The sequence below is a fragment of the Arachis stenosperma genome, chromosome 8 (genome assembly GCF_014773155.1).
Source record: "Arachis stenosperma cultivar V10309 chromosome 8, arast.V10309.gnm1.PFL2, whole genome shotgun sequence".
NCBI lineage: Eukaryota > Viridiplantae > Streptophyta > Magnoliopsida > Fabales > Fabaceae > Arachis > Arachis stenosperma.
The window spans coordinates 28,416,356-28,443,582 of NC_080384.1; the positions used below are offsets into that span (position 1 = coordinate 28,416,356).

The 27,227-nt window shown below is 33.0% G+C and overlaps 3 protein-coding genes across 4 annotated transcripts; 1 reads left to right on the forward strand and 2 right to left on the reverse strand.

Annotated features, from left to right (window-relative positions):
- Positions 1–616: 616 nt before the first annotated feature.
- On the forward strand, positions 617–8,479 carry LOC130944261 (uncharacterized). Of its 2 annotated transcripts, none has more exons than XM_057872494.1 (19): positions 617–871; positions 1,775–1,878; positions 2,015–2,101; positions 2,178–2,253; positions 2,354–2,428; positions 2,515–2,568; positions 2,780–2,839; positions 2,930–3,046; positions 3,463–3,557; positions 3,638–3,846; positions 4,104–4,201; positions 4,424–4,527; positions 4,656–4,821; positions 5,092–5,214; positions 5,474–5,556; positions 5,861–6,002; positions 6,160–6,189; positions 6,502–6,572; positions 7,245–8,479. In XM_057872494.1, exons 1-19 carry the CDS (start codon positions 833–835, stop codon positions 8,071–8,073), a joined length of 2,562 nt encoding a protein of 853 aa, XP_057728477.1. In that variant the 5' UTR covers positions 617–832; the 3' UTR covers positions 8,074–8,479. The 2 variants fall into 2 exon arrangements, with proteins under 2 accessions (XP_057728477.1, XP_057728478.1); XM_057872495.1 differs by having other exon boundaries at positions 7,248–8,479.
- A 5,731-nt stretch (positions 8,480–14,210) lies between these two features.
- LOC130944903 (auxin response factor 18-like) lies at positions 14,211–18,129 on the reverse strand. The gene is made up of 5 exons (XM_057873489.1): positions 17,594–18,129; positions 16,250–17,498; positions 14,995–15,923; positions 14,716–14,781; positions 14,211–14,425 (listed from the first exon to the last, which is right to left on the reverse strand). Exons 2-5 carry the CDS (start codon positions 17,351–17,353, stop codon positions 14,344–14,346), a joined length of 2,181 nt encoding a protein of 726 aa, XP_057729472.1. The 5' UTR covers positions 17,354–17,498; positions 17,594–18,129; the 3' UTR covers positions 14,211–14,343.
- A 4,421-nt stretch (positions 18,130–22,550) lies between these two features.
- On the reverse strand, positions 22,551–23,072 carry LOC130945730 (uncharacterized mitochondrial protein AtMg00810-like). The gene is made up of 2 exons (XM_057874436.1): positions 22,913–23,072; positions 22,551–22,780 (listed from the first exon to the last, which is right to left on the reverse strand). Exons 1-2 carry the CDS (start codon positions 23,070–23,072, stop codon positions 22,551–22,553), a joined length of 390 nt encoding a protein of 129 aa, XP_057730419.1.
- Positions 23,073–27,227: the final 4,155 nt, after the last annotated feature.

Here is a 27,227-nt window from a genome sequence, read left to right on the forward strand (position 1 = left end):
CTCTACTAACTAAATAAACTTCTATTTTAAAATTAAGAATTATTTTTTTAATTTCAAAAGGTTAAGCATTATATTAAAGGGAACATGGTTATGTAGCGTGGGATGATGTTGGCAATTCTAGAGTACAACGTTTGTACTTTAGCGCTTCCGATTATTTCAGTGTTGCAAACCCACCTAAGATTTTTTGTTTTCAATGATTTATTTATTGTTTTAAAAAATGTTATATGTTATGTAAATATTAAAAGATTTAGTCAATATAAAAAATATATATTTATTTAAATAATTTATTTTAGTGTGCATTTAAATAATGATTTTATTTTATTTTCTATTGAGTTCATTATTTTTAATAATGTTGTTAGTAAAAAATATTTTAATATTTATTTTTCTACTAATATTTATAAGATATTTTCGTTAATACTACAATAGATTATATAATTTGTATATTATATTTATATATATGTAAAATATTTTGGTATTGAAGGTGATTAGAAATTAAACTTTTTAATTCCTTAATATCATTGTTATTTTCTTGTATTCATAAAAAAGTAAAAAAAAAAATCTTATTTTCTTCTCTCTTTCTTTCTTTCTTTCTCTCTTTCTCTTTTCTTTTGTATGTTTCCCTCTATCGATCTTCACGGCCCTGTTTCTTTTTCGATCCCTCTCCCACAAAATTAGGGTTTACAAAACACACACTTTCTTTCTTCCTTTCTTCTTCCCTCTTTCCGCCATCTCCGATTTTATGTCCCCATCACCGAACCCTCTATTTCAGCTATTTCCAGATCCATCCTCCTTCTGCTTCAGCTCAATCTTCTCCTTCTGCTTCTAGACAGACATGTTTTGGAAGCTCGCTTCTCTCTCTTCCTCCTCTCCCGTGAGTTTCCTTTTTTTCTCTTTTTTCCCCTTTTCGTTTCCTTTCCTTTAATCTTTGGGGTTTATTTTGTTAATTCCAGCTCCGGTTCTGCTGATTTTTTACTTTAATTGCGTCAATTATGCTGCATTTAAACTTCGCCTTCAATTATTGTGCCCCCTTTTTCTCCCTTTTCAATGATTTAAGCGTCACATAGCTCCCATCATCCTTTTAGATTAATGTTATTGCTAATTATTCAGCAGTTTTTTATGGACGCAATAAATTAATTATATGTTATCTAATAAACTGCGCTAATAGCTCCCTGTTTTATTAATTTCCCGTTGGATGTGGATTGAGTTTAACTGTAATGGGTTTTGCGCTTTTGTGAAAATTTGGCATGAATTATGTTGCAGCAGCTGATGATGTTATTTTCCACCCTGTTTCCTTTTTTTGTGGAGGATTTCAATTAGAAACTGTAGATGCGTTTAGTCAAATTAATTAATCTTTTTCTATGTAATTGACCACTCTTATGTATTCTCTTATTGCCGAAAGGGCGTGTTTGGAGGTCCTCTACTGTAGGATTTTAATTTGGCTTTGGACCAGTGAGCAATGAAAAACCCTTGAGCATTATAAAGCTAGCTAGCACACTCATTTTACTGGGGAAATTGAGGCCTATTTATTTTTCTAGGACTAGAGTTTGTGCTTTACCCTTTTTGGTAGATTTTTAATTCTGAAACAATTTGTGCCTGCGAACTTGCTTTACATGGTTAGAGTGGACTTCCATTTTTTGAGTCTCGTAATTGGAGGTCCGGCTGTTTAATTGGCAATAGCAAGAGTACCTTAAAGCTTGCATGGCTTACTTTCTTGTTTTGTCTATTACACTCTTTGTAACCCTTGAAGCCAATTTTGTGTTGCCGTTCTGTACAGGTGGAGGCAATATTAGACAAGGAGAATTTCACTTTGGAAGAGCTTCTTGATGAAGAGGAGGTGATCCAAGAATGCAAGGCCTTAAACAGTCGACTCATCAACTTGTATGTCTCATTTCCCTTCCCCGAACAAATTTCATAGTGTTGTACATGTTTTTCCTGCTTACCCAATTTTCATGCCCCCCATTTGCATATGATTCAACAAAATTAATTGATAATTTGCCATTTCCCTCTTCTTTAGTCTGAGAGATCGGGCTCAGGTTGAACAGTTGTTACGCTACATTATTGAAGAACCACCAGAAGATGCTGAAAGCAAACGAACCTTCAAGTAAGCAGTAATAGCAGAATTTGTTGCTACTGCTTAAGCCTTCTTGTTTACATCTGATCATCTTTCTTGTCATTAGGTTTCCATTCATTTCGTGCGAGATTTTTACATGTGAAATTGACGTCATTTTAAAGACCTTGGTGGAGGAAGAAGAGGTTTCTATTTCATTACATTAATGAAACTTCTATTTGAGTTTGGATTCATGCAGAAATTTATTACTGTATTGATTTTCCTTTCATATTCTTGTACATTCAGCTGATGAACTTATTATTCTCCTTCTTGGAGCCTAATCGTTCTCATAGCACCTTGTTGGCTGGCTACTTTAGCAAGGTATATGTTTGACAAAGTTTCAACTTCGGCTTACAAGGATAATATTTTGTAGTTGTGGCTTATCTGATTTTTATGCTATTTTACAGGTGGTTGTTTGTTTAATGATTCGAAAGACAGTGCCACTTATGAATTATGTTCAGGTAAGTAAAACTTTGTAATACTATTCTAGTTTGATAATTTATCTTGATATTTAAAATTTAATGTAGTGACAGAAAAGCACAAGCAGATTGTTACTTGTCAGCTTCTTTATTTAAGGATTTCTTAGTGTGCACCATAATATAATTAATGTATAGTATATGTTATCTCCTTGTGAAATCATATTTCATTAATGATTCAGAACACTCTTTTCAGGCCCATCAGAATGTTTTTCGCCAACTGGTTGATTTAATTGGAATTACTTCCATTATGGAGGTATACGATTCATCTACTTGTTAGTAATATTAGCAATACCGTGATCTGATGATGTACTGGAATGGAATCTGAGATAAGCTCTTTGCACAGGTTTTGATTCGATTAGTTGGTGCTGATGATCATGTGTATCCCAATTTTATTGATGTGATGCAATGGTTGGCTGACAGCAACCTGCTTGAAATGATTGTAGATAAATTAAGTCCATCTGTAAGTGAAGCATTTATCTGTTTATGTTACTGTAGCCAGCTTTGCTCATTAGCTGTATTAGTGGTGCTTATGCACTTGGCATATATAATAATGTTCACCATGTCAAGAGGAGACTAGTTTGTTAGTTATTGGTATCTATGAGATATTATTTAACCTACTATAAGAAATCATTTTGTACTTTCACTTTTTTAAGTGGTTCATGTCGTGAATGAGTTATGTGTTGAAGCCTAACTAATGGATCAGAGGACACTTCAACAAGCTTGATATTGGCCAGAGCAAATCTAGATAGTTTGTGAAAAGTCCAATTTATTGATATAAACATTTTGCATCATTATATGCATTTGTTATTATAAACTTTCTTCTGCCTTGTATTTCGTTTGCAACTTATCTGACATCTACTTTTCTATTTGAACCAGTGTCCTCCTGAACTTAATGCTAATGCAGCTGAAACTTTATGTTCAATAACTCGAAATCCATCATCTACTTTAGCAATTAAACTTTCAAGCCCAAGGTTTGTATTGCAAGGCCTTAATTTTTCCCCTCCCCTAATATGTTCTGAACCTGTGAAATAATATTTCTATTTGTATGCAGTTTTGTTGCAAAAATCTTGGATCGTGCATTGGAAGATTCACAGTCAAAGTCTAGCCTTGTTAACTGCCTTTCAGTGTGTATTTCCTTGTTGGATCCCAAAAGATCAGCTATTTCAGCCCCCTTATTTCATTCATTCCGGAGTCAACACATGTATGAGCCACCAATTCCTGTGAACCCCGAGACTGTTGGTGCAATGCTTGCTAAACTTGGTATATCTGAATTCATGTCTTTTGTTATATATAAGGCTATTTAGACCCATCTTGTCAAGAATTTCTGTTTTAAATAATAGTTTCAATTTATTTATATTCCATCTATTTTAGAACGTTATGGAAGAAAATGAACAATCACATTTCATTTGAAAGGTTATAGGTTTCAAGAGTGAAATGGTTGTTAGGGTACAAAGTTTATCATTTATTCAAAAAATATCCTTACATCATACCAAAAGTTGCTTTTTTCCTGTTGGCAGGTGATTTGCTAAGGCTTTTGAAAGTATCATCTGACGAAAAAATATTGCCTACAACATATGGAGTATTGCGACCTCCACTCGGGAAGCATCGATTAAAGGTTGGTTATTGTGTTCATATTTTGAATTTGATATGCTGGATATCCGCAATAGAACTAGGTTGCAGTTGATCTGTTGAGGTTGAACTCTTGCTCTAATGATCATTTTCACTGTTTCCTCAAAATTCAGACATTTTCGCACAAATGTATTCCTACCCAAGGGTAACACTGATAATTGAACTTTGAAAGTAGTTTCTTTTCTGACCTGGCTGCAATATATTTCAGATCGTTGAGTTTATGGCAGTAATTTTGAAAACTGGAAATGAAGTTGCAGAAAATGAAATGGCCAACTCAGGAACCATTCAAAGAGTTATTGATCTTTTCTTTGAGTAAGCAAATTTCATTTTATTTGATAGTTGATGTTTAGAGAAGCCTTGATACCTTGTGTGGATCTTTTAGAAATTGTTAATTGCACTAACGATATTTTATTTGATCTATGTGTGATATACTATTACAGGTATCCATTCAATAACTTACTACACCATCATGTAGAAAGTATCATATTGTCATGTTTGGAGAGCAGAAATGATGCAATTGTTGATCATCTTCTTCACGAGTGTGATTTAATTGGAAGAGTTATTAGTGCGGATAAAGATTCTATTCTCTCTGCTGACAAAAATTTGGTAAATGGAACTTGCTGATTGGAGATTGTCTTGGTCATGACTTAATTGTTACTGTTCAAGCCTTATTTATGGAACTCTTCAAAACTTTGGATGCAAGAAACATAATTTGCTTGTACTAGATCCTAGTTATCCTGATTTTCTATTGTATTGAATCAAACTGGAAAATAACGCATAGATAAGCTAGAGTGATAATGCCTAGCTGTATACTTAATCTGCATGTTAACTTTAAGCTTCTTATTGCCTCTTCATTAAACTGGTGCTATATTGCAGCCTACTGTACCTGCTACTGGGAAACGGGCACCACGCGTGGGAAATATTGGGCATAGTACTCGAGTTGCTAACAAGCTTATTCACTTATCACATAATCGAAGCAACATACTTTCATGTCTTCAGGTTGGTTATGTATTTTTTCTTATGTATAGAAAATTCCGGCCTTTTTGCACCGGAACTCCTATTTCTTTCTGATGAGTAGTTAGCCTGTGCATTTTTAAATTATAATTTCCTTATGAAATCATGGACAAGCTAACAAGTTGTTGAAAAAATATCTTGCTGCTGCTTCTAAAAAACCATGTGGCTGATCTCATCGATAGAAAGTTGCTTTCTAATACATGTTACTTACATGGAAATCTTGAACTTGATTCAACATCTGCAGGAAAATAATGAGTGGAATGAATGGCAAGCTAAAGTTCTTCAGGAACGTAATGTGGTTGAGAATGTTCATCGGTGGGCTTGTGGGTAAGTTCTGATCATACTCAACTTGTTCTAACACAGTTACTGTTCCGGAGAGGATCAAGATATTTTTGGAATTTAAGAAATTTTGGGTGCTGGCTATGATATGCTTAGTAGTACTGTGATCAAAAGTTAGATTTTATTTTTTGAATAAGGGTTCTGGATTGCATATTTCATTGAATGAAAATGAATCATGTCTGTTGTGTTACCTTCATTTTAACTGTTAAAATGAATAAAATTTAACCACTGAAGTGTCTACTTAGTTATCCTGTAGGTTGATTGACATGTTTCTTTTTTCCTACATGTGCAGGCGTCCAACTGCTTTACATGATAGGATGAGGGATAGTGATGATGATGACATTCATGACAGGGACTATGACGTTGCAGCTTTAGCAACTAATTTGAATCAGGCTTTTGGATATAAAATTTATGGAACTGAGGATAATGAAGAGGTTTGTAGTTGGCATCCTCCCCTGGGTGCATTCATGTTCCCATTTTTGTGTGTATATATGTCTATTTTCTATTCCTTTTTCCTTTTAGAGTCTGCCCAAGGTGGTTTGGGCACTGAACTTAAATGCCAGACTAATTCTTTGATTGGTTTGGTTGCAGGAAAATAACGGCATTGAGCGAGATGATGAGGTAGATATTTTGTTTACTCTTGTTAAGTAATGTATTTCTTACTTTTGAGAACCAGTATTCTGTCTCTTAAAAATGTGTCCATTTGGAGATTGGATGGCTATCTATTTGCTATTCTGGCCCTGCTAGTCTTGTACTTGAAGCACAGCTTGCATGTGCTGTAGTTGTTTTACCACTGGATCATTAGTTGCCCTTGTGTCATTGCCACCAAGTGATATGGTCATTGTCTTGTGCATACTGCATAAGCACAAACTTGTGTTTACCGGGTACTCGTTAAATAATTTGTGGCTAATTTATCTATTGTACAAATTATAGGATGTCTACTTTGATGATGACTCTGCCCAAGTAGTCATATCGTCCCTAAGACTTGGTGAGGATCAAGGAAGGTGAGTCATTTTCATCTTATAGCAACTTTGTTTCGTTGAATCTGATCGTCATACGGATTAATCGGTGATTATGATATTATTTTTAAGAAGTCTTGTGTGCGCATGTTATATTAAGTTAAAAAATTGTGTTCATTACTGGCATGCTGTGCAGGCATATATGTTTCTAGGTTTTCCCTTTCACATGGTACCATTGGAACTTCTCTTCTTGATGTGTCTTTGTTACTTTGCCTACCTATGCTGTTCTTTCCCTTCATATACAAAAATTAATATCAGGGAAAGGATAATACAGGTGGACTGTGTAATGACGCTAAATCACATTTCAGAATTCACATTCAGAGTTTGGAGCTATACATGGTATTGCTGCAGAGTATAGGTTACTTGGGTCCTATGCATAGTTCTATCTCTGCATTTGTGTGATTCTGAAATCATTATTGAAAAAGTTTGACGAAAGGAAACACATTGCTGTTGCTCAATCTGAAATTATGATCTAATAGCTTCTTTTTTCCAAATTTATACATTCATCGTTTTTCTTTTTCTGCATGGATATACATCATTGATCATCAATTTATGCTGTCTGGATGTTAATGCAAATGCATGGAAGTCGATTTGCATTTTTTAACTATGATGCAAAAAACTTGAAGTGGATATAACATTTTATTTTATTTTTGGCAGTAGTCTGTTCACCAACTCCAATTGGTTTGCATTCCAAGATGACAGAATTGGGGATGCAGCTGGTGGTGCAACATCCTCAGAGATGATGGATGACATAAACCTGAGTGGTGCTACAAATGGTGGCAACAATAGTAGCGATGACGAGGTAGTGGTTGGTGAAGATGAAGAATTAGAAGAAAGCAAAAGTAACGTGGATGGTACATCTAGCTCAAGTATGAACTACTTGAATGGATTAAATGTTAGCAATTCCATGAATGGAAGTGAAGGTGCTTTGAACTTTGATGGTGAAAAGGCAAGTGCATCCCATGATATGGGATTCTTCAGGTTTGAGGCAACGGACAATGAGTTGTTTGGGGACAGACCTGAGTGGGGGGGATGGGGTGAACCTTCCAATATGCAAGTTGTTTGCTCAAGCTCAAGCACAAATCCCTTTGTGGACCACGATGAGACTGATAGCAACCTTTCTACTAAAACTCAAGCGGGCAGCCCTTCTCCTAGTTCCCCTGCCAACGGAGAATCTCTTCCTTCAAATGGATCGCCAGCTACCAATGATTCGATTGAAGAGGGTGTTGACGCAAGTCAAAGATCAGCAGCAGTACCCTCTCTATTTGAAGAGGATGTTGAATTTGTAGGTGTAGAAGTAGAAGGTACCGAGAAAGCTATGGATCAAGCTCTGAAAGAAGGGATAGTGGGGGAAGCAGGGCCATTAAAGAACATGGTTCCTAAAAAGTCAGAAAAGGAGAACTCTGAAGAGGGTGGCCCTGGAATGAAGGAATTTAATGATGCAAATTACTGGAGGGTTGATCAAGAGGTCGCAGTTCTGGAGTGATGGTGGAAATCTGTCTTCAATGTGTATGAAAAGTTTGATCTACACCACTGGACCTCACAAGCAAGGGCGTATGCAGCAATTACTGTACAGTATATTTTTGTTTCAATTATGTCCTGTTGTTTTGTATTTTACCTTTTTTTTTTACTTGTCATCGCTTATTATTAGATATTAATCCTTGTTAATTATTTGAAGTTTTGCCCTTTCCTGTAAGTGATATATGGGTTCCCACTTCCCCATATTTATCGAATTTCATTTAGTCTGGTCCTGGTTCCATGTTGATTATGATGGTGCTCATATTTCTTGTAGCTTATAGATTGAAAATGCTTCAATGAGACAAGGACCATATACCTTCCCTATTCTCTTTAATGTAAATTACGAATCAATGTATTTGTAGACAAAATATTTATTAGACTGGGTATCTCATTTATTCTTCATATAATTTCTCATTGTTAGGAAATATAAAATCCTGAAAAAAATATAATGGTACTCGAAATGGATCGAATTTCATAGCAATCCACCTATAATATGTAATATTAGGTTAACAATATCAATTAATTCCGCATATTGCTGAATTGTGCTTGTAGGAGGAATAATTTGCTTTTAACAAAATTCGGGCTAGGGACTTTAATTTAATATATTTTTGTTCCTACCATAATCCATGGCTAAATTCAACATACTACAAAACACATGAATCGTTGTCGGCTGCACATTTGAATTATTACATAATTCTGCAAGGCCACAATCCATTACAAGATGCGACAACTGCAGTACATGAAAAGAAATATTGGTTAAATAAACATTGCTCAATACAATAAGGTTGTAATATTAAGTTATTTGCTCAGTTTAGCATTTAACCTTTTCTCAACTATGGCATTAAGTTACTTTTTTCTAAAAGAAAAAAATATATTGATAAAGTGGCCATTATTCACCCCCAATATTATTATACTACGGCATTTTGTGTAGCTTTCATTTTATCTTTTTCTCTCACAAGCGATGCACACAATACTAATTTAAAAGAATAAATAAATCATTTTCATTTTTCAAAAGAAACAACGAAATTGATATGAAGGAGATGTTTCATAATTTTCGTGAGGGGCTAAGCCAATTTCTCACGAGAAGTTCAATTGTGGTTAATCCATATAAGGTATAATTTCATGGTTGAATTGATATTTGATGATCAAAATTCAAAGTCATATCCCACTTTTCCACGTAATAGGACTCACGGGACTCCTGAATATTGAATTCAATCTTCACCTCATTTTCTAGAAGTATTTCTTAGGTTGTATATTTATTTAATTATTTGTAATTTGGTAAGAAAAACAACTAAAACAAATTGAGAGAGAAAGGGTCCACCGCACGGGTTGGTGGGTCTTGGAGGCCAATTTCACCATATCTCTGTCCCTAACTCGCTATGTATCAAGTTGATAGGAGAAGGCATTTGAGATTCTGATACAGTGACAAAGCTTAGTTCAGACAAGGGGCATGGCCCTCAAACTTTTTATAAAAAAATTAGTAGTATTTTTTTAAAAGATAAAAAATAATTCAATTGGTTTAAATACTTTACTATAACTTAAAGTATCCAATAAGTTCAATAAGCAATACTCTATCTTTAAGTTCAAATATAAAAAATTAAATATTTTTATTTATTTAATTTAATATTATTTTATATTTTACTATTTATTTAATTTAATTTTTTATATGATAAAAAATAATAGAATATTCAATAAGTGTTAATATTATTGTATTTGTATAAATTGATAAAAAAATCAATAAATATTATAATTTTAATATTTGTCCTTCTAACTTCTTCTTTACATATTCTACAAGATATATATTCAAATTTTTATATAAAATAATAATAAAAAATTAAAGAATTAATGCATTTTTTAAGAGAAAGGCTAATATTTAAGAAGGAGAACATATAATTTTTACAATATCAACACATGTAGATAGTTCTTCTACTCTAATGAATCACGAAAAAAATGAGATACAACCTTCAAAAGTTCAAAAAGTTACATCTGATGAATTTGACCTTAATTCTTTGAAACGAGACCTTGAAAAACGGCTTTAAATTTGGCAATATCACCAAAACCAGAGAGATGAGATTAGACGAGCTTATTTTAAATGGGATCCATATCAAAAACATTTTGACAATTATCTTCTATGTGGCCCCCCAAAATTTTGTTTCAAGTTCCGTCACTGTTCTACTCATCTTACAAATTTAAGTTGATATAAAATGATAACATAAATAATTTTATCTCTAGCAAAAATTTTTCATATTAAAATTCGTCAGCCTAATGCTATTATTATTATTATTATTATTATTATTATTATTATTATTATTATTATTATTATTATTATTATTATTATTCTGAAGAGTGAAATGTGGGAGAGGGAAATGGGAAGATGCCACCCTATCCCAATGCAAAGAAAACAAGGTCCAGAAAGTACGCCATGGTGGCTGAAAACAAGGCACTTCAACTCCTTGGAACTAGTTTTCTGTCTTTGGTACCTTGTGAATTGCCATCACACCCTCATATTTTTACTTCCTATTTCCACACAAACTTTGAATGGATGCCCCCCTTTGACCATTTGACTCATTCTATATTTTTCTGCATTTGCACTTTGGTTAAACCCCAAGCTACATTGTTTTGCAAACTCACTCACACTGATCCCTCTTTAAAATCACATGTATTACAAACTAAATACTTGGAATATGTTTTAGTTATAAGAATTAAAATGAATTTACAAATTTACCCTTTACCCTTTAGATTAGTACAATAATAGTTTTTTTTTAAATTACTTTATCTGTTTATTCTCTGTCATCACTTATTCTAAGGCTGCTAAGAGTAGTACTAATAAGGGATATGACTGAAAATAAAGATAATAATGTTACATTTTAATCGGAAATACTTATTTGAGAGAATATTTGATTCTAATTTGATTAAAAATACTTATTTAATAAATAAATATATAGTTTAAATATTTTTTGAGAATAATTTTGTCATTCTAGAATTGATAATGTCACTCATCTATTGTATATTAATTCCAAATTACACTGAATATAAAATTTAAAAAAAATAAAATAAAAAAGATGCATAATAATGTTATAAAATACACAAAAAATGACATTATTAATTTTGAGAGTGACAAAATCATTCTTTATCCAATATTTCAGTATTGTAAATGTACAGAAAATGTCATACAACATGTAGAAAGTGTGTTGTTGTAGCTTGACACATATTCTATACATATTTTATGTGTTGATTTTTTGCAAAATTCATTTACCTATAATTACACTAAATAATCTCAATTTGACAAAAAAAAATACTAATTTTTTTCGTATAAAAAAAATTAGCCGGACAGATATGATGAACCATTAATCTTAAATGAAGATGAAGAAGAAGGAAGAGATGAAATAGGCATTAAAATTGGGAGGAGTCAAATCCCAAAACGCCATTAAGATGAGGAAAAGGCACAAGCATCAAAAAGGCATGCACGTGAAGCTTGTCTGTGAATGTGGTCTTCAAATTCAGGTCTCATCTGTTTAGGTATTGGTCTGGTCCCACTCCCACGTGTGGTTTGTTTAGGACTCTACACCAAAGCACTCTTGTTAAGGTGGTTTTCTTGGGATTGGGTTCCACCCTCTTTGTCCCTACTCTTCTATTCTAACCTCCTTTATTACAAACAATCAAATTTATTTGTGTTTTCAGTTTACAACACCAAACATCACAATTTGCTTCAAAACCCATATCATGTTTTCTGCTTTTTCCAGATCCCAACCTCTGAATTCCGAACCCCCTTTTTTATTTATTTATTTTTTATTTGGACTCATGAGATCAATCAATCCTCATCAAAGTCAGCCAACTGATTTGATCGGTAGTCTTCATCATTGATGACATAATAATTGAATAATCCTCCTCCCCATTAATTAATTCACTTAGCCAAATCAAACATACATTGTGAGTTAATAAGGCATTTTTCAATTTCTGGCTGAACTAACAACTTAATTAATTATGCAACTCACCACTCTAAACAATTGGTTTTGGTCCAAACGACCAAACATATGTTTACACTTTGCACCAAAACCCCAAACCACGTTTGATCAACCAATACCCTAAGATTATGTTTGGTAACTTTTTTTAGAATAAAAATATCTATCTCTATACTTTTATATATAATGAGAATATAGGTGAGAGTTAGTGTGATATATATAATCTATAAAAAAAGTTGATTTTGTAATTTAGAGAATTGAACTCATGATGTTTCGGTGTAATATACTTACCATCGCAATTAATTTTAATTTTTTTTTTATTTATCCAAGCGGTATCCCACAACCCAACAGGTTAAGGACTAATCCGTCGCGGATCTGAGTTCCATTTAAGGGTCTGCCGCTACAAATAAAGACATGCCCAACAAAAATAAGGGACCCAATCCATAAAGGGGACCTCCAATTCATATCCGATATCTTTAAAAAGGTCAGAAGCACAGATAAAAGTCCAGCTCTACTTGTCCAAGTAAGTATACTGCCTCCGCGATTCCAAAAAAAAAGAAAACGGTCATCCACCAATAAAGGTAGAACTACTCCAATAAAAGTGGTTAATGCTCTACTATAAATACTCAGACATCCATCAAGTATAATTTATGTTCTAATCTACTAAAAAATTTGCCGAAAGCCCTTATTAACTTAAGTATCAGAGTCTCTTGCAGGTACTACCCTCCACTTCTTCACGAGAAATTCGGACGGCAGCACCTCAGCGCAGGAACAAGTTGGACGCTACTCCAAAAAGAGTCTGAATCTCACGTCCACGCCCAAGATCAATGTTTCAGAATATACATTATTCTATTTAATTAATAAAAAAATAAATTGATAAACACGTTAGCATTTGTTGTGCAATTTTGACTTAAAAAAAAGGTACGATGTATATGTTTTAACATCTCTATATTTGTCTTCTCAAATTTAAATAGTCATCAAAATGTGACCTAATTGATCAACATGCATACTATTGGGTATTGGCATAGGCTAGGTTTAATAACATTTTGAAGCTTTTCTTTGATAATTAGGTTATTAATTGAGTGTACTAGTGATAGAGATGGGGCTAACCTACCATTACTATATGTCTTGCTAGTGAAACCAAACCATATAATGAAGTAAATGAACAATGACGGTGACGGTGATTGTGGGGAGTTCCATGTTCCATTAATTGATTAATAACAAATAATGAGTGTGTGAACAACTTTGAAATTGAAAATGTTTTGAGGAATTAGTCAGAGTGTTACTGTTACGTTTTAATGTCATGTTTAGGTAGATGGTGCACATATTCTACCCTGAATAAGTAGCTTGCGGGTTGTGCTAATTCTTTAGTGAAATTTCCTTAGACATAACTCACATAATGATACTTCTAATTTGACAAAGAGACAAATCTTTCCTTTTTAACTTTTTTGTCTTTTAATTATTAATGTCAATGTCATTATCCTAAAACAGCAGAGAAGACAAAGTTTCACATTGTTCCACAAACAGTAAAACTATGACAGTAGCCATGCCACTATTTTTCACCTAAAATTTGAAATCAAACCAGCAAAATTTAGAAAGTCAAAATCTTATACCACAAGAAAATATCAATAATCAATGATTATAATAAAAGTGCATATACCGGTTATCAATTGGCATTAGTTAGTAAAATTATTTTGTACTAATAGATTTCTTATAAGCTTTGTTACAAATTTTCATCTTTTTTTTATAGTCAATTTATCATATATTTTTTACTATTAAATCATAGATTATGACATTTACAGGATTATTTCTTAGTGTATTCTGTTGAATGTAATCATCATTACGTAATTTCCGCATCATATTTTATAGCCGTAGATGATTAATGCGACGGGTTGAACAAAATGGCGGTTAACAATAAAGAGAAAACATTAAAATCCACTAAGAACAAGCATATAGCCATGTGACAAAAAAAATGGTAGATCTTCAAACTGATGACTTCATTTTTTTTCTTTTTTCGTTTGATCATTAAAACTCAAAAGGTTCCCAATTGTCTAACATCAGAAATAACGTTGTTCACATTGATGCAGGAAAATAATGATATTATATATTTGCACATAGAAAAACAAAGACGGCAATGATGGTGTGAATTTAAAAATGGCTCAGTTCATAATTGGAGCCCCCTCTATATGAAAGTTCGTTCTTCAATTCAACTTGTCAAATACAAAAAAAGAGGGTATTAAATCTCATTATAGTGAGACAGCAACACCATGTTATTATCAAGCAAATATGCTAAGAGGACCTGTCTTGTTTGATGCATCCAATCCATGTTCACCATTCCGAGTACCTGTAATCCATGCCCTGCAATAACACACAACACTCAATGTCACATGCACTTACACATTACATATAATAATAATATAACACAATAATAAGAGTTTAATTTTGATGTCTTGAAAGTGTAACATGCTTCTTTACATCGCATTTCTTTTGGATGATCATTTTTGCGATTAATGTAAAAGAAAGTTATTTTTACTGACACGACATTATGTAATTAGATGTATGTGTAAAACTGTTTTACACTCGCAAGACATCAAAATTAAATTCATATAATATAATATAATCTTTAGTGTTCTCAATAACTCACTCACCTCCTTGCATCCTTGTTGCTTGGATCCGTCAGAATTGTCAATCTTTTTGCTGTCTTCATGAAGTCACTGCAATGTGATGATGCAGAAAAAACATTAAAAACCAATAAAATTTACTTATTTATGGTTTCAAAAAAAATATATTCTTTTTATATACATGCATGATGCATCTGATAAAAGAATAAATTCATGCTGGAACTTCATGGAGGTGTCAGATTTCAAGTAAAAAGTAGTAGCTCCACGAAATTAATAAGATGTACAAAGGAATAGTAATATGTATACCTGAAGGGTTCTTCACCAGTTTGCTTGACAGCACCAGTTGCATCACGGTAGAGTACATGACTCAACAACTCGGATCTTTCGATTCCAAACATGTTGCTGAGTCTCCTATACAGTTCATCATAGGAGCTAAGACGTGACAGGTCAAGTGTCCTTCCAACATCTTCTGACTCCATGAACACCTTGCAATGACCAGTATCCAACCCAATTTGCCAAGATAACTCTGTGCTACAAGATGATTTTGATTTACCAGGTGAAAATTGTTGTGAAAGAGGAGATTGAGAGTCATTGAAAAACCACTTCTCTTTGTCTTTGTTCTCATTCTCATCTATTGAAGTTTTCTTGGTACCATTCTGAGGCAACACATCATCATCACCACCAGAAGAAGAAGGCCTTCTGGAGATTTGTTGCTCAGTGAGTATTGGTTGACCAAAAAGCAAAAATTGGTGTCTCTTAACATTATCAGACTTCTCCAAACTCTTATTGTGAGAATTTCCCATGGTTAGCAAGCATGACAAGCTTTCTTTACTCTTGTCATGGCCAGTGAAGTTGCCGCCACTGGGAAACCCCGAATGCAAATCCAGTCGCTGGACATTCGCGGCCGGAATCACCCCCAACTGCAGTTTGTTGTTAAGGTAGAGATCTGAAAGAGATATTCCAATTTGAGCATGCCTGGCTCCCTGTATGCCTGCAGGAGCATTATCAGATGGACAACACAAGGGGCTGCTATGAGGCCCTAGGGGGTTGCCTGAAAACGACGGTATAGGAAATTGAACGTCGAGGGGGAAGTCGGGGTGTTGTGGAAACCGGAGTTTCTTCCTTGGCGGAGAGAAGGGCGATAGATTGATGGCTGGCATGCTTGATACCAATTCAACCAACCATGGGCTTACACGCTTCACATTATGTAACAAATCTGGCTCATCCCAAGTAACCTACAAGTGATTAATCAAACATGACATGATAAGCTTTTCTGCTAGACTAGATTGATCTGAATTAAACTATGGTGGTTTGAATACAATCAAATCAAGCATACCAAACATAAAAATTGACTTAAATTTTGTGTTATATATGTTGACAAGAAGATTTTCCAAACAAAGACCATAAAAAGTCGACCATAACAAATCACAAACACAACTCCAAGGAAAACAGATTAGGAACTTAATTGTTGGAAACATGCTCAGACCAAAAAGAATATCTACAGTATCAAATTTTATGCAGTATAATAAGGAATAAGCAACACAGGATGGAAGAGTAGTACCTGAAGAAGTCTCCAAGGGGAATTAGGCCAGCGGATAGGATCAACAACCTGAACAGAAGCAATGGTCCCCATGAACCAGCTGATCCTAGAAGAATCCTCAGTCTCAAAGGCCATCTTGAACCTCATCCCAGTGCTCCATTGTATCCTCATTGCTGCCCTCACAGCCGAAGCCTTGATGCAAAACTCCGGTGTGCTTGCCCTTGGATAATAAACAACTTCAAATGGCTGATTGCTAGCAGCCAGTGTTATAGCTTCCCTCACGGATTCAGGACTTACTTTAGCTTTTCCATTCAAACCGCCGCCGCCGCCGCCGCCGCCACCGGGACTCGAATTCCCACAACCATTCCTCAACAGCTTGGTCTCCTCTCTCAAGAAGGCAGAGAATGCTCCATAAGAGCCAAGACCACAACTTCCATTCCCGGAGCTCCATCCCGATGGCGCCTCCGATCCTCCACCTGTTCCCCTCTTGGCACGCCTAATCCCAACACAGAGATCACCATTTTCGGCCCTCAGGAACACAATTGAATCCCCTGCAACCAGTTTCTTCTGGTTGACAAAACTGCTCCACCCTGTTGTGAGCAAGTGCCTCCTCGGTGTGCCCCTATATATGTGCCTGAACTTCCAAACTTCACCATGAACATCCTTGGCGATCACGGTCTGAACCGGCGGCTCTGCGGAGTAATCGAGTCGGGGGAAGATTGTTTCTGCACAGTACCTTGGAACAGAGAACCCCCCACCATTGTTTGCATCGGATTGAGTTAAGGTCTTTGCAAAAGAAGCAGGCTTTTCTGAATTCTCCAAAGCATTGGCATCAAGGACACCGCCATCATCAGAATCAAGCTCTGAATTCCTCAGGGGAACCAAGCTTATCCTTGTAAAGACTTCATCGGTTTCAGGGTCAGCAAGGAATTTCACCTGCGCCACGCGGCAGAGGATGAAGGAAGGAACCCTCAGGGGAGCTGCCAGATCAACGTTAGTTTGTGCATGCTCGGCATGCCCTTGTGGAAAGTAGAAGACTTTGGAGTTCACCGGAGGCATCTGAACCATGCCACCGGCGCAAGCATGCCATAGCTGCGGATCCAAGCTCTTCTCAGCTTCCTTCATTTCTTGGCTTGGCAGAAAAACAGAGTGTAGAAACAGGGGAGCACAAAAAGTTGAAGTTTTTTTGGTATGGTGGTTCTGCTATTTCTGGTTCTGATTCTGATTCCGATTCTGATTCTATCCTTCGGTGAATGCTGTGGAAAAATGACTGAACAATAGGAAGCTAAGTCACTTTCTTCATTGATTTACACAGTGGAAAACCATTGGATTAGAAGTAGGAACATAACACAGTTAATGTTTTACCTTTCTTAGCAGCAGACAAGTTTGGAGGGTGAAAATTTGCAGCTGAGGGATTTTGATTGATTCCAAAGTTCTTAGCTTAGAATCTTCGAACCCCCAACAAAGATAGGAACTTCAGCTTCCCCTACTCTAACAGAGAACAAAGCGGTTGCACATGAGGTTTCCAAATTCGATCACGTTTTGACCATGCAGGAGCATTCAGAGCAAGAACTCAAAGCCACTTTCCTCAAAACACGTTGAGATGAAGAAGAAAATAAATCAGAAAAACCAACAAAAGAAAACACTGAAAAGGGACCTAAGAATTGGATTTGTTCTTCTGGCTCACTCAATCACAGTAACCTCTTGCTTCATTCTGAGTTTTCATGAAAGGAAATAGAAAGAAGAAAGAAAGAGACACAACTTTTTGAGTTGCTTACAGAGAGTCACAGAGACATAAACACAAACACATAAGAGGCACAGACACAATCCAAGGCTATAAACAACAACAGAACCAAACCTATTGGTGAGGCTAGCCAGCCAAACCGAAACAATTTCTCTAATTAATATAAGCAAACAAATAATGTATAAATAAATCAACTAGTGGGAAGAGGAAATGGAACTGTTTTGGTCCCATAATTATGACGATATAATAATAAATAATAAAGCAAAGTGGTAATTTCCAAAAATAAAAAGAGTAAAGAGAGCATTATGTCAGAAAATATCGCGAGTTAATGAACAAAAATGAAGGCTTTTAAAAAAAATGTGCGAGTGAACTTCTGCCACTGTTCAGTGCCCACTCTCTGCCTGCAATTACTCGTAAGGTGACAAAATAACGCATTTTCTGGAACTGCCTTTTTTATATTGCAATTAATTTATTTCATGGTAATAACCACAAATAAAAATATTATATATTTAACTAAGGTTATATTAAGTTGTCTTGGTCTAGTAATTAACTCACTAGTTCAGTCAAAAATTTGAATCTTGATTTATACATGCAGTAATTTATTGACCAATAACAAATTTTAAATCCCATCTTATATATACATCAGCACATTAATCAATTATAAACTCTTAAATAAAACTCAAATTTACAACAGATTAATTATTATCTACTAAATTGAAGAATACAATAAAAATAAAAAAATATAAGGGTGCATTTAAAAGTATAATAATTTTTAATTTTTTATGTATTTAATATATTGAAAATATAAAAATTAAATAATTTTTAGCTTTTTATAATCCTTTTAAAATATAAAAATTTATTTCCGTTAACAAAAATAAATTTAACCTAATATGATTAACAATATACATATCTTTTAAAAAATTATAATTATTAAATATAAAGATAAAAAATACTATAGATGAGATAAATATTTTAAAATTTTTAAAAATACAAATAATGTATTTATGCTAAAATAGAACTAGTTTTACCGCCTGCTTCGGAACAACATCAATGTTTTCACCGGCTAAAAAATTTTAATATGAAAGTAAGATGAGTAATATATTTTAATATAATAATTTTTTGTGTTTTTTAAAATTGAGAGTACACAAATCAGACCCTCCAATTTGTGTTTAAAAAGTGAAAAAAAAATTCAGAATACACAAATCAGAGGGTCTGATTTATGTTAAAAAATTGAAAAAAACTTAGAGTACATAAATCGGACCATAAGAATTGTTTGATTTTAAAATTTTACTTAAGAAATCGTATGGTCCGACTTGTGGTTGGACAAATATGAATTTTAGAAGTTAAAAAACGGACCTTCCGAATTATTTGTTGTTGTCAATTTTTTTCATGAAATGGAATATCCAACACAATTCGTACCCTCCGAATTGTTCCATTGATACCATTCCCATATCTGAGTTCAACACTACCGTTATTTCCATATTTAAATTAAAAAGTGTGCTTCCACCCAAATGATAAAAAAGAAAAGAACAAATTTTAATTAAAATGCATTGTTGTTAGTATAAACAAGTTTTTTTTAGAGTAAATAATAAATAGATTTTAATTTTTTTATTTTGAAGATAAATAAATTATTAATTAATTAAAAATATAAAAATATATTTTTTTAAATATGAAATATTTAAATTTATTTAAAAAATTAATTTATTTTTATATTTTTAATTAATTAAAAATTTATATATTTTTTAATTAAAAAATTAAAGATCTATTTGATAAAACATATTGTTATTCAATTAAAACATCTCATCGCGTCAATTGTCATAATTAACTTTGACTATAATCACGGGAATATCACATAAATAGAAAAATAATAGATAATAGAAAAATAATGTAAAATATATCACAACCAAGATATTGCAATGGCACATTGGCATTATGCAAGTTTGCAAGTGGAAGAGGCATGAAACGTGGAATACACGCGCAATAAGGGAGAGTGGGAATGGTGTGTGAGGGAAGTGAGGGCCCGCGAGTGTTTGGTCGGACCATGCTAATAAAAAAGCGGTCCTTAAATTGGTTGGCTTTGGCCCTTTCTTCGACGCATTATTTTTTTCACGCGCTCTACATTTTCTCGTTTAAATTAAGAGTGACACTCGAATTCAAAATTTACAAGTGAAGATAAAAAAATTATTTTTTTAATTAATATATTTACCAAATTTTAAATTTAGATATAGTTATTATTTTATTACTTCTGTTAATTTAATTAGAATAAATAAATTAACCGTTATTTATTTATAATATTTAGGAATATTTTTAAATTTTATACAATATTAAATTAGTTCATCTTCTTAATTTAAATATATTTTATCCTTTTATGTATGCATATTCTCTAATTTTGGCAATGGATAATGTGAGGAGACATGAGGATAAAAAACTTATACAAAGAATTGCACAAAGTAATATATACATGGACAAAGTAATTAATTAATTAAAGAGAAAGACAAAGACAAAATAAAAAATGGGGGGCCATGCTCTTGGTTACGGGACAATAATTCTCTCATAAAACTTATGTTTCGATTATGAAAGGGAATGGTTTGTTTTTAAGTGATATTTTATATTATTAATTATGTATTTTTTGTGGGACTTATATGTTAAAATTCAATATATTAATTTACAGTAAAACTGTAAAAGTCTATGTTGAATATATGATCCGTGAAACTTTTCTGATTGAGATGAATCACTCCCATTGTAAAAGGTGAGTAGTGATAATCAAATTATATCAACAGCCAAATGTATTGTTGTTTTTTCTTCAAATTTGAAATTTTAATTTCCTCCTTCTTTTTTCCCTTAAAACAAGGACATATATATGATTGTAGTTAGGTGAGAATCAAAGCTTTTTTTATTATATATATATATATATATATAGAATCATTGACAAATAGTGTTATATATATGTGGTGCAATTATAACTGTTTTTTTTAATAATTATTTATATAATTAATATAAAAAATAATTATTTTTATTAATATAATATTATGTGATTTAATATACGTATAAAACGGTTTAATACTAAAAATGCATCAAAATTAAATTTAATAGTAATCTTAAACCATCATGATGAAGTCCTATTTTTATAAGCGAACTAATGTCTCATGTACTATCCAAAAGGGTCTCAAATAACGAGACTACTATTGTATTATTTATTTATTGGCAATATATATATTAGATAAAATAAGGAAGAACATGTCACATGTGAAAGGATACCGGAATGAAGAAGGAAGATGGAAATGTGTTGATATGGTGAAGTTAAAGCTTTTTTTCGTTTGTCTGATTGCTGACTCTTTTTTTTGGCTGGTAAAACGGTGCCTTCAACTCATGCAAAGATTTGGCTCTCTAAAACCTCGTTTGGGTATCACAAACCAACGGGACACGGAAAGTTTTTCTTGTTCTTTTCTTGCATTTTATTCTTACGGCCTAATCATCACTTTAATTATACACCAAACAGATATCAACAAAGAACCACTCCCAACAACACTATTTTTCTTTCTTTTTTTGTCATTAAGCCAATCAAATATTCCTGCATATATTAATACTGCTTATTAGCTTGGAAGTTACTACAACTACTATACTTTACAAATTATAACTGATATTGCGTGATGACCCTCTTTGATGTATAATTATATTAGATGTATATTAAAATCAGTAATATAAAATATAAGTTATAATATAAGATATATTAAAAATAAATTAAATATTTATATATAAATATATAGTGATTAATTTTTGTAATTAATTTTAATATACATAAAATTACTATACTTTACAAATTATATCAATTTTTAAAAGAATTAAACTTATGAGGACATGGTATACTTTAATTTTGTCAAAAAAATTGAGTAGATGCATATAAATTAAAAGATATATACTGACACTTAAATTAGCTCAAATAGCATTTTATTAGAGATTTTTTAAAAGTGAAATTCAAAAAGTATCTAACACGTTTCTTTCATAATATTCTTATTATGGTCGGTACTGTTACCACTTTAAAATCTTTAGTTACTAGTACAAGGATTAATAATTATAATTGAAAAAGTTTTTTATAAGAGTAGTAAAATTGATGATGTAGAAAATAAAATTGTAGAATACAGAGAGAAGAACAAAGAAGAAGTGAATTGAGAAAAAATCAGAATAAATTATCATGTATTGAATTCTCTTCTTTATGTATAAGGCATTGTCATTTATAAAAACATATTATGTAACTGAATTTTGTAACAGAATTTTAGTTATTGACTCCACTACACATAGTTAACCAAAATCTGTAGCTTCTTGATCTTGATCCTTGACAGCCCCCTCAAACTGAGTATAGGGGAAGAACAAACACGAAGTTTGCCACAAAATTTAAAAAAGAGAGTCATCGATAGTGGCTTGGTAAATATGTCAACCACCTGATCTGAGGATGAAATATTAGTGACAAATAGTTTCTTATGTGTAACTTAGTCCCTCACAAAGTAAAGATCTAGCTCGAAATGCTTAGATTTGCTGTGTAAAATTAGATTTGCAGTAAGAAGGCAAGCACTTTGGTTGTCACAATAGAGAGTAAGAGCTGTGGTGAGAGAGATGTAACTCATGAAGGAGATTTTGTGTCCAAATGACTTCAGATTGAGCTACAGCAATTGCACGAAACTCAGCTTCTGTGCTTGATCGGCTAACAACACGTTGCTTGTTGCTTTTCCATGCAATCAAGTTTGTTCCTAGGTTGACACAATATCCAGTAACACTTTTTCTATCATCAGCATCTGCTTCCCAATCAGCATCTGAAAAAGTAAATAATCGAAAGTCAGTATAGGCTATAAATAAGAGACCCTGATCCATACTTCCCTTAATATATCTAAGTATCCTTTTGAGTGCCTTCCAATAATTGACAGTAAAATTATGCATATACTGACAAATCTTGCTAACAGCAAATGTAAAGTCTGGCCTAGTGAGTGTGAGATATTGGAGAGCCCCTGCAATAGAACGAAATAATTTTGGATCTTCAAAATGAAAGGAATGATTAGCTGACAATTTTGAAGAAGCAACCATAGGAGTTGGGGCTGAATTAGCCATAGTCATTTTGGTTCTATCAAGTAAGTCAATGATATATTTCTTTTGATGTAGTAAAATTTGAGAATTATTCACATAATTGGCTTCTAAGCCAAGAAAAAAATTGAATTTGCCTAGATCTTTAAGAGAGAAAATAGACTGAAACTGTTGAATTAATAATTGTAATTTAGAGGGGTTATCTCCAATTAATAGAATATCATCAACATATGCACATAATAGAGTTACAGGTGTATTATTATGTCTTATGAATAAAGAAGGATCTGAACAAGTACTAATAAAACCAAACTTCTTTAATGTGGCAGATAAGGTTAGAAATCAAGCTCTAGGAGCTTGTTTGAGTCCATAAATAACTTTCTGTAATCTGCAAACAAAAGAAGGGTTAGTATCACAAAATCCTGGAGGTTGTTGCATATAAATCGTTTCATGTAAATCGCCGTTGAGAAATGCATTGTCAAAATCAAATTGTCTCAATTGCCAACCTCGAGACAAGGCAATTGAAAGCACAATTCGGATAGTTTGAGGTTTAATTATAGGACTAAAGGTTTGCTCAAAGTCCATACCCTCTCTTTGATGAAATTCCTTGGCCACAAGTCTACTTTTATAACTAATGACTTGTCCTTGTGGGTTCTTTTTCAATGCAAAGACCCATTTTCTGCCTATAATGACAGCACTAGGTGGTGAGAAGATTAGATTCCATGTTTGTCATTTTGAAAGTGTAGAATACTCAATTTGCATTGTCTTTTTTCAATGAGCATGTTTTAATGCTTCTGAAGCTGTTTTTGGTATATGATGTAGAAACTACGAATCACTATGCAATGAGGAAGTGATAGTAGAAAAGATTCGAGATTTAAAGATTCCAGATTTAGATATGATTTTCATTGGGTGAATGTTGGATGGTGGTGGAGGAAGAGGTGGTGATACTTGTGATGAAAAAGAAGAGATAATGGGTGGTTGAAGAGGTAACACTATTTTCATATGTGAAGTTGGAATTGAGCCAGTAGGCATTGTGGGAGATTGAAGGTCACGACTTACTGATGTAAGGTGTGAAGCTGAGTGAGGCAGATTTGAAGAGGGAAGGGAGGAGATAGAGGGAGAAATTGGTGTTTCTAAAGGAGGTGTGTGTGACTGAATTGATGATGGTGGTATAGGGATAACTTGTGGTGTAGATAAGAGAGGTGAGGAGTCTGAAATAGAAGAATGTTTTGAAGTAAAGTGGGAAGAGTATAAGAATCTTGTTTCATCAAAAACAACATTTCTTGATATATATATATATATATATATATATATATTATATAATTTATCTAATGGAGAAAGACACTTATAGCTTTTGTGACTAAAATCATAGTCTAAGAATAAACATAAATGAGACTTGTAATCAAATTTATGTTTGTTGTAAGGCCTCAAGAGAAGATAGCAAGCACAGCCAAATACTTTGAGAAAAGTATAATTTGGTTGCTAATGAAAGAGTTTCTCCAAGGAATGCATAATCCCAAAAGTGTAATGGAAGAGCAGCTGTGGCAAGAAGTGATAGACCGACTTCTGTAAGATGTCGATATTTTCTTTCCACTATCCCTTTTTGTTGATGTGTATAAGGACATGAAAGTCTATGAATAATTCTCTGCTTAGTCAAATAAGTCTTTGAAGAAATTAGACAAAAATTCAAGACTATGATCACTTTGTATAGTTTTAAGCTGATGTTCAGTTTATCTTTTCAAAGTAGTTTTATATTGCTTAAAAGCTGCTAAGGCTTCAGATTTATTAACCAAAAGAGAAAGATAAGTGTATCTACTATAAGCATCTACAAAACTAATATAATATCTAAAACCATTTTTAGGAGCTGGTCCCCAAATATCTATGTAGACAAGTTCTAAGGGATGCACATACACAGATTGAGAATTTGGAAAAGGTAATTGATGTAACTTTGTCATAGAACAGAATTCACAAATAGATATAGGAGTAGAGCATTTTGAATGTAAAATTTAATTTTTATTCAGAATATGTGAGAAAGTTTTCATAGAGGGATGACCAAGTCTCTTATGCTATGTATCTATAGAATTATTGAGAATTGAAGTAGCAGTTAATGCAGTTTATTGCTTTATATAATTTGAAATTGGAAAAAGAATTTTTGGTACAAACAGATTAAAAAACACATAAATTCCATTCTTAGCTATCCCTTGAAGTAGATGATTCCTGGTAGTCTGATCACAAACAAAGCAATGGTGAGGCCGAAACTAAAAAAAGACTGAGTTATCGGCTGCAAATTTAGAAACGCTTAAGAGATTTTGGGTTATTTGAGGCACAAGTAATAGATTAGTTAATTTGAAAGATAGAGCAGTATTTGAATCATAAAAAGTAGAAGAACCAGATTTAGAAATCTTGAAACCTTGACCATTACCTATATATAACTGATCGGACCCAATCTGATTCTCAACAGCTTGAAGAAGGTTATTAGATTCAACTGTCACATGCTGACTGACTCAGGATACCAAGTTATATTTTGTGAGGATAGTGACGATTGAGCTAAAAATGTTGCATTAGGTGATTGAAATTGCTGGTCAAATTTGTAATAACAACTCCAAACAGCATGTCTGAGGCGATTACAGATCTGACAAAACAAGCGACTTGAGTTGGTAAATCTACCACCTCTCATGAATCTTCCTCCTCTTTCTCTGCCTCTAGAAGAATTGTAGTTTCTTTGAAAATTCTGATCCGAAGGGATAGAAGATTGAGATAAGTTGGCTAAAGGAATTGGTTGTGAAGGTTTCTTGAATCGATTTAGCATGTCTTCATATGCTATCAGCTATGATTCTGTTTCAACTACTGTAAACTTGCCCATTTTTGCTATGACAGTGCCAATGAAGCCTTGATATTCTTCAGTGACTCCATCAAGAATGGTTTAAATATATTCATCTTTAGAGAACGGTGCCTCTAAGGCAATTAATGAATCTACTAATTGTCTAATTTTTGTAAGATATTCAGTAGTGGTAGTAGTGAGTCTTACAAGCTTTAATTGTGATCGAAGACTCTGAATTCTTGCCCTTGATGATGCTGTAAAGAATTCAAAAATAGTATCCCACATCTCGTAGAAGAATTTGCAATGCACAATCTTATTTTTGAAGGTTGTATCCATAGATGCCAATAGCCAGGTCATAAGAGATTTGTCCTGAAGTGTCCATTCTTTGAAGATTTCTGATTCAGTTTTTGTTGGCTTTGTTGGGTCTCCAAAATTCACCATTTGAGTTGGGATGTTCTCCTTTTTGAAGTGGCTTTCAAGATTTTGGCTTTCTACTATAATGATTGCAGTTTGTTTCCACGTTAGGAAGTTGTTGTCGTTGAGCTTATCAGAGATAATAATTGGTAAACAATATTTGGAGTTGGAAGCGTTAGAAAGGATCATAGCCGTGGTGTCAACTATTAGGCTTTGAATACCATAAAAAGATTTCTGATAAGAGTAGTAAAGTTGATGATGCAGAAAATAAAATTGTAGAATATAATGAAGAAGTGAATTGAGAGAAAATCAAAATGAACTATCATGTATTAAACTCCTTTCTTTATGTACAATACATTATTATTTATAAAAACATATTGTGTAACTGAATTTTGTAACAGAATTTCAGTTATTGACTCCACTACACATAGTTAATCAAAATCTATAACTTATTGATCTTGATCATTGACAATAATAAAAACTATATATACTCTACTGTTATACTATGTTAATATTTGATTGAATCATGCTATTTTTATCTTATATTTTATAACAGTGTAATTAAATATGTTTCCCTTCTTAAATTATGAATTTAGAGTTGGGTTAGGCCAAAATTTTAACATGCTTAAAAGAATTCATGATAATAAAAAAATTAACTACGATGGAATATTAAAATATATAAATTTGATGGTCTAAAACTAGGCACAAGGCGACAAGAGAAATAGGTAGAAAGAGAAAGCACCGGCAAGTACGATACATAGCCGATTTTAGAGTTGATTGTCAACGCACATACATACACGTATATATAGAGTACAGTATAGTCATATAGGATCATGTAAGGGTTAAAAGGAATAACTATTTGATCTTCTTAGGAATCAATTGGATTGGACTTTGGCCTTAACTACAATCATCTTGTTATGTTAAATCAATATCTTCTATTCTATTCTATC

Bases quoted from the DNA above. Each gene is read 5' to 3' on its own strand.
- LOC130944261 (XM_057872494.1), top strand. From the start codon at position 833: ATGTTTTGGAAGCTCGCTTCTCTCTCTTCCTCCTCTCCC. The intron at 2,254-2,353 runs GTTTCTATTTCA...TTGTACATTCAG, and splicing joins CCTTGGTGGAGGAAGAAGAG to CTGATGAACTTATTATTCTC. The intron at 5,215-5,473 runs GTTGGTTATGTA...CAACATCTGCAG, and splicing joins ACATACTTTCATGTCTTCAG to GAAAATAATGAGTGGAATGA.
- LOC130945730 (XM_057874436.1), bottom strand. From the start codon at position 23,072: ATGGCTAATTCAGCCCCAACTCCTATGGTTGCTTCTTCAAAATTGTCA. The intron at 22,781-22,912 runs GTCAGTATATGC...TTACTTTTTCAG, and splicing joins ATTTGCTGTTAGCAAGATTT to ATGCTGATTGGGAAGCAGAT.
- LOC130944903 (XM_057873489.1), bottom strand. From the start codon at position 17,353: ATGAAGGAAGCTGAGAAGAGCTTGGATCCGCAGCTATGGCATGCTTGC. The intron at 14,782-14,994 runs GTATACATATTA...ATCACATTGCAG, and splicing joins ACTGGTGAAGAACCCTTCAG to TGACTTCATGAAGACAGCAA. The intron at 14,426-14,715 runs GTGAGTGAGTTA...GTGTTATTGCAG, and splicing joins AGCAACAAGGATGCAAGGAG to GGCATGGATTACAGGTACTC.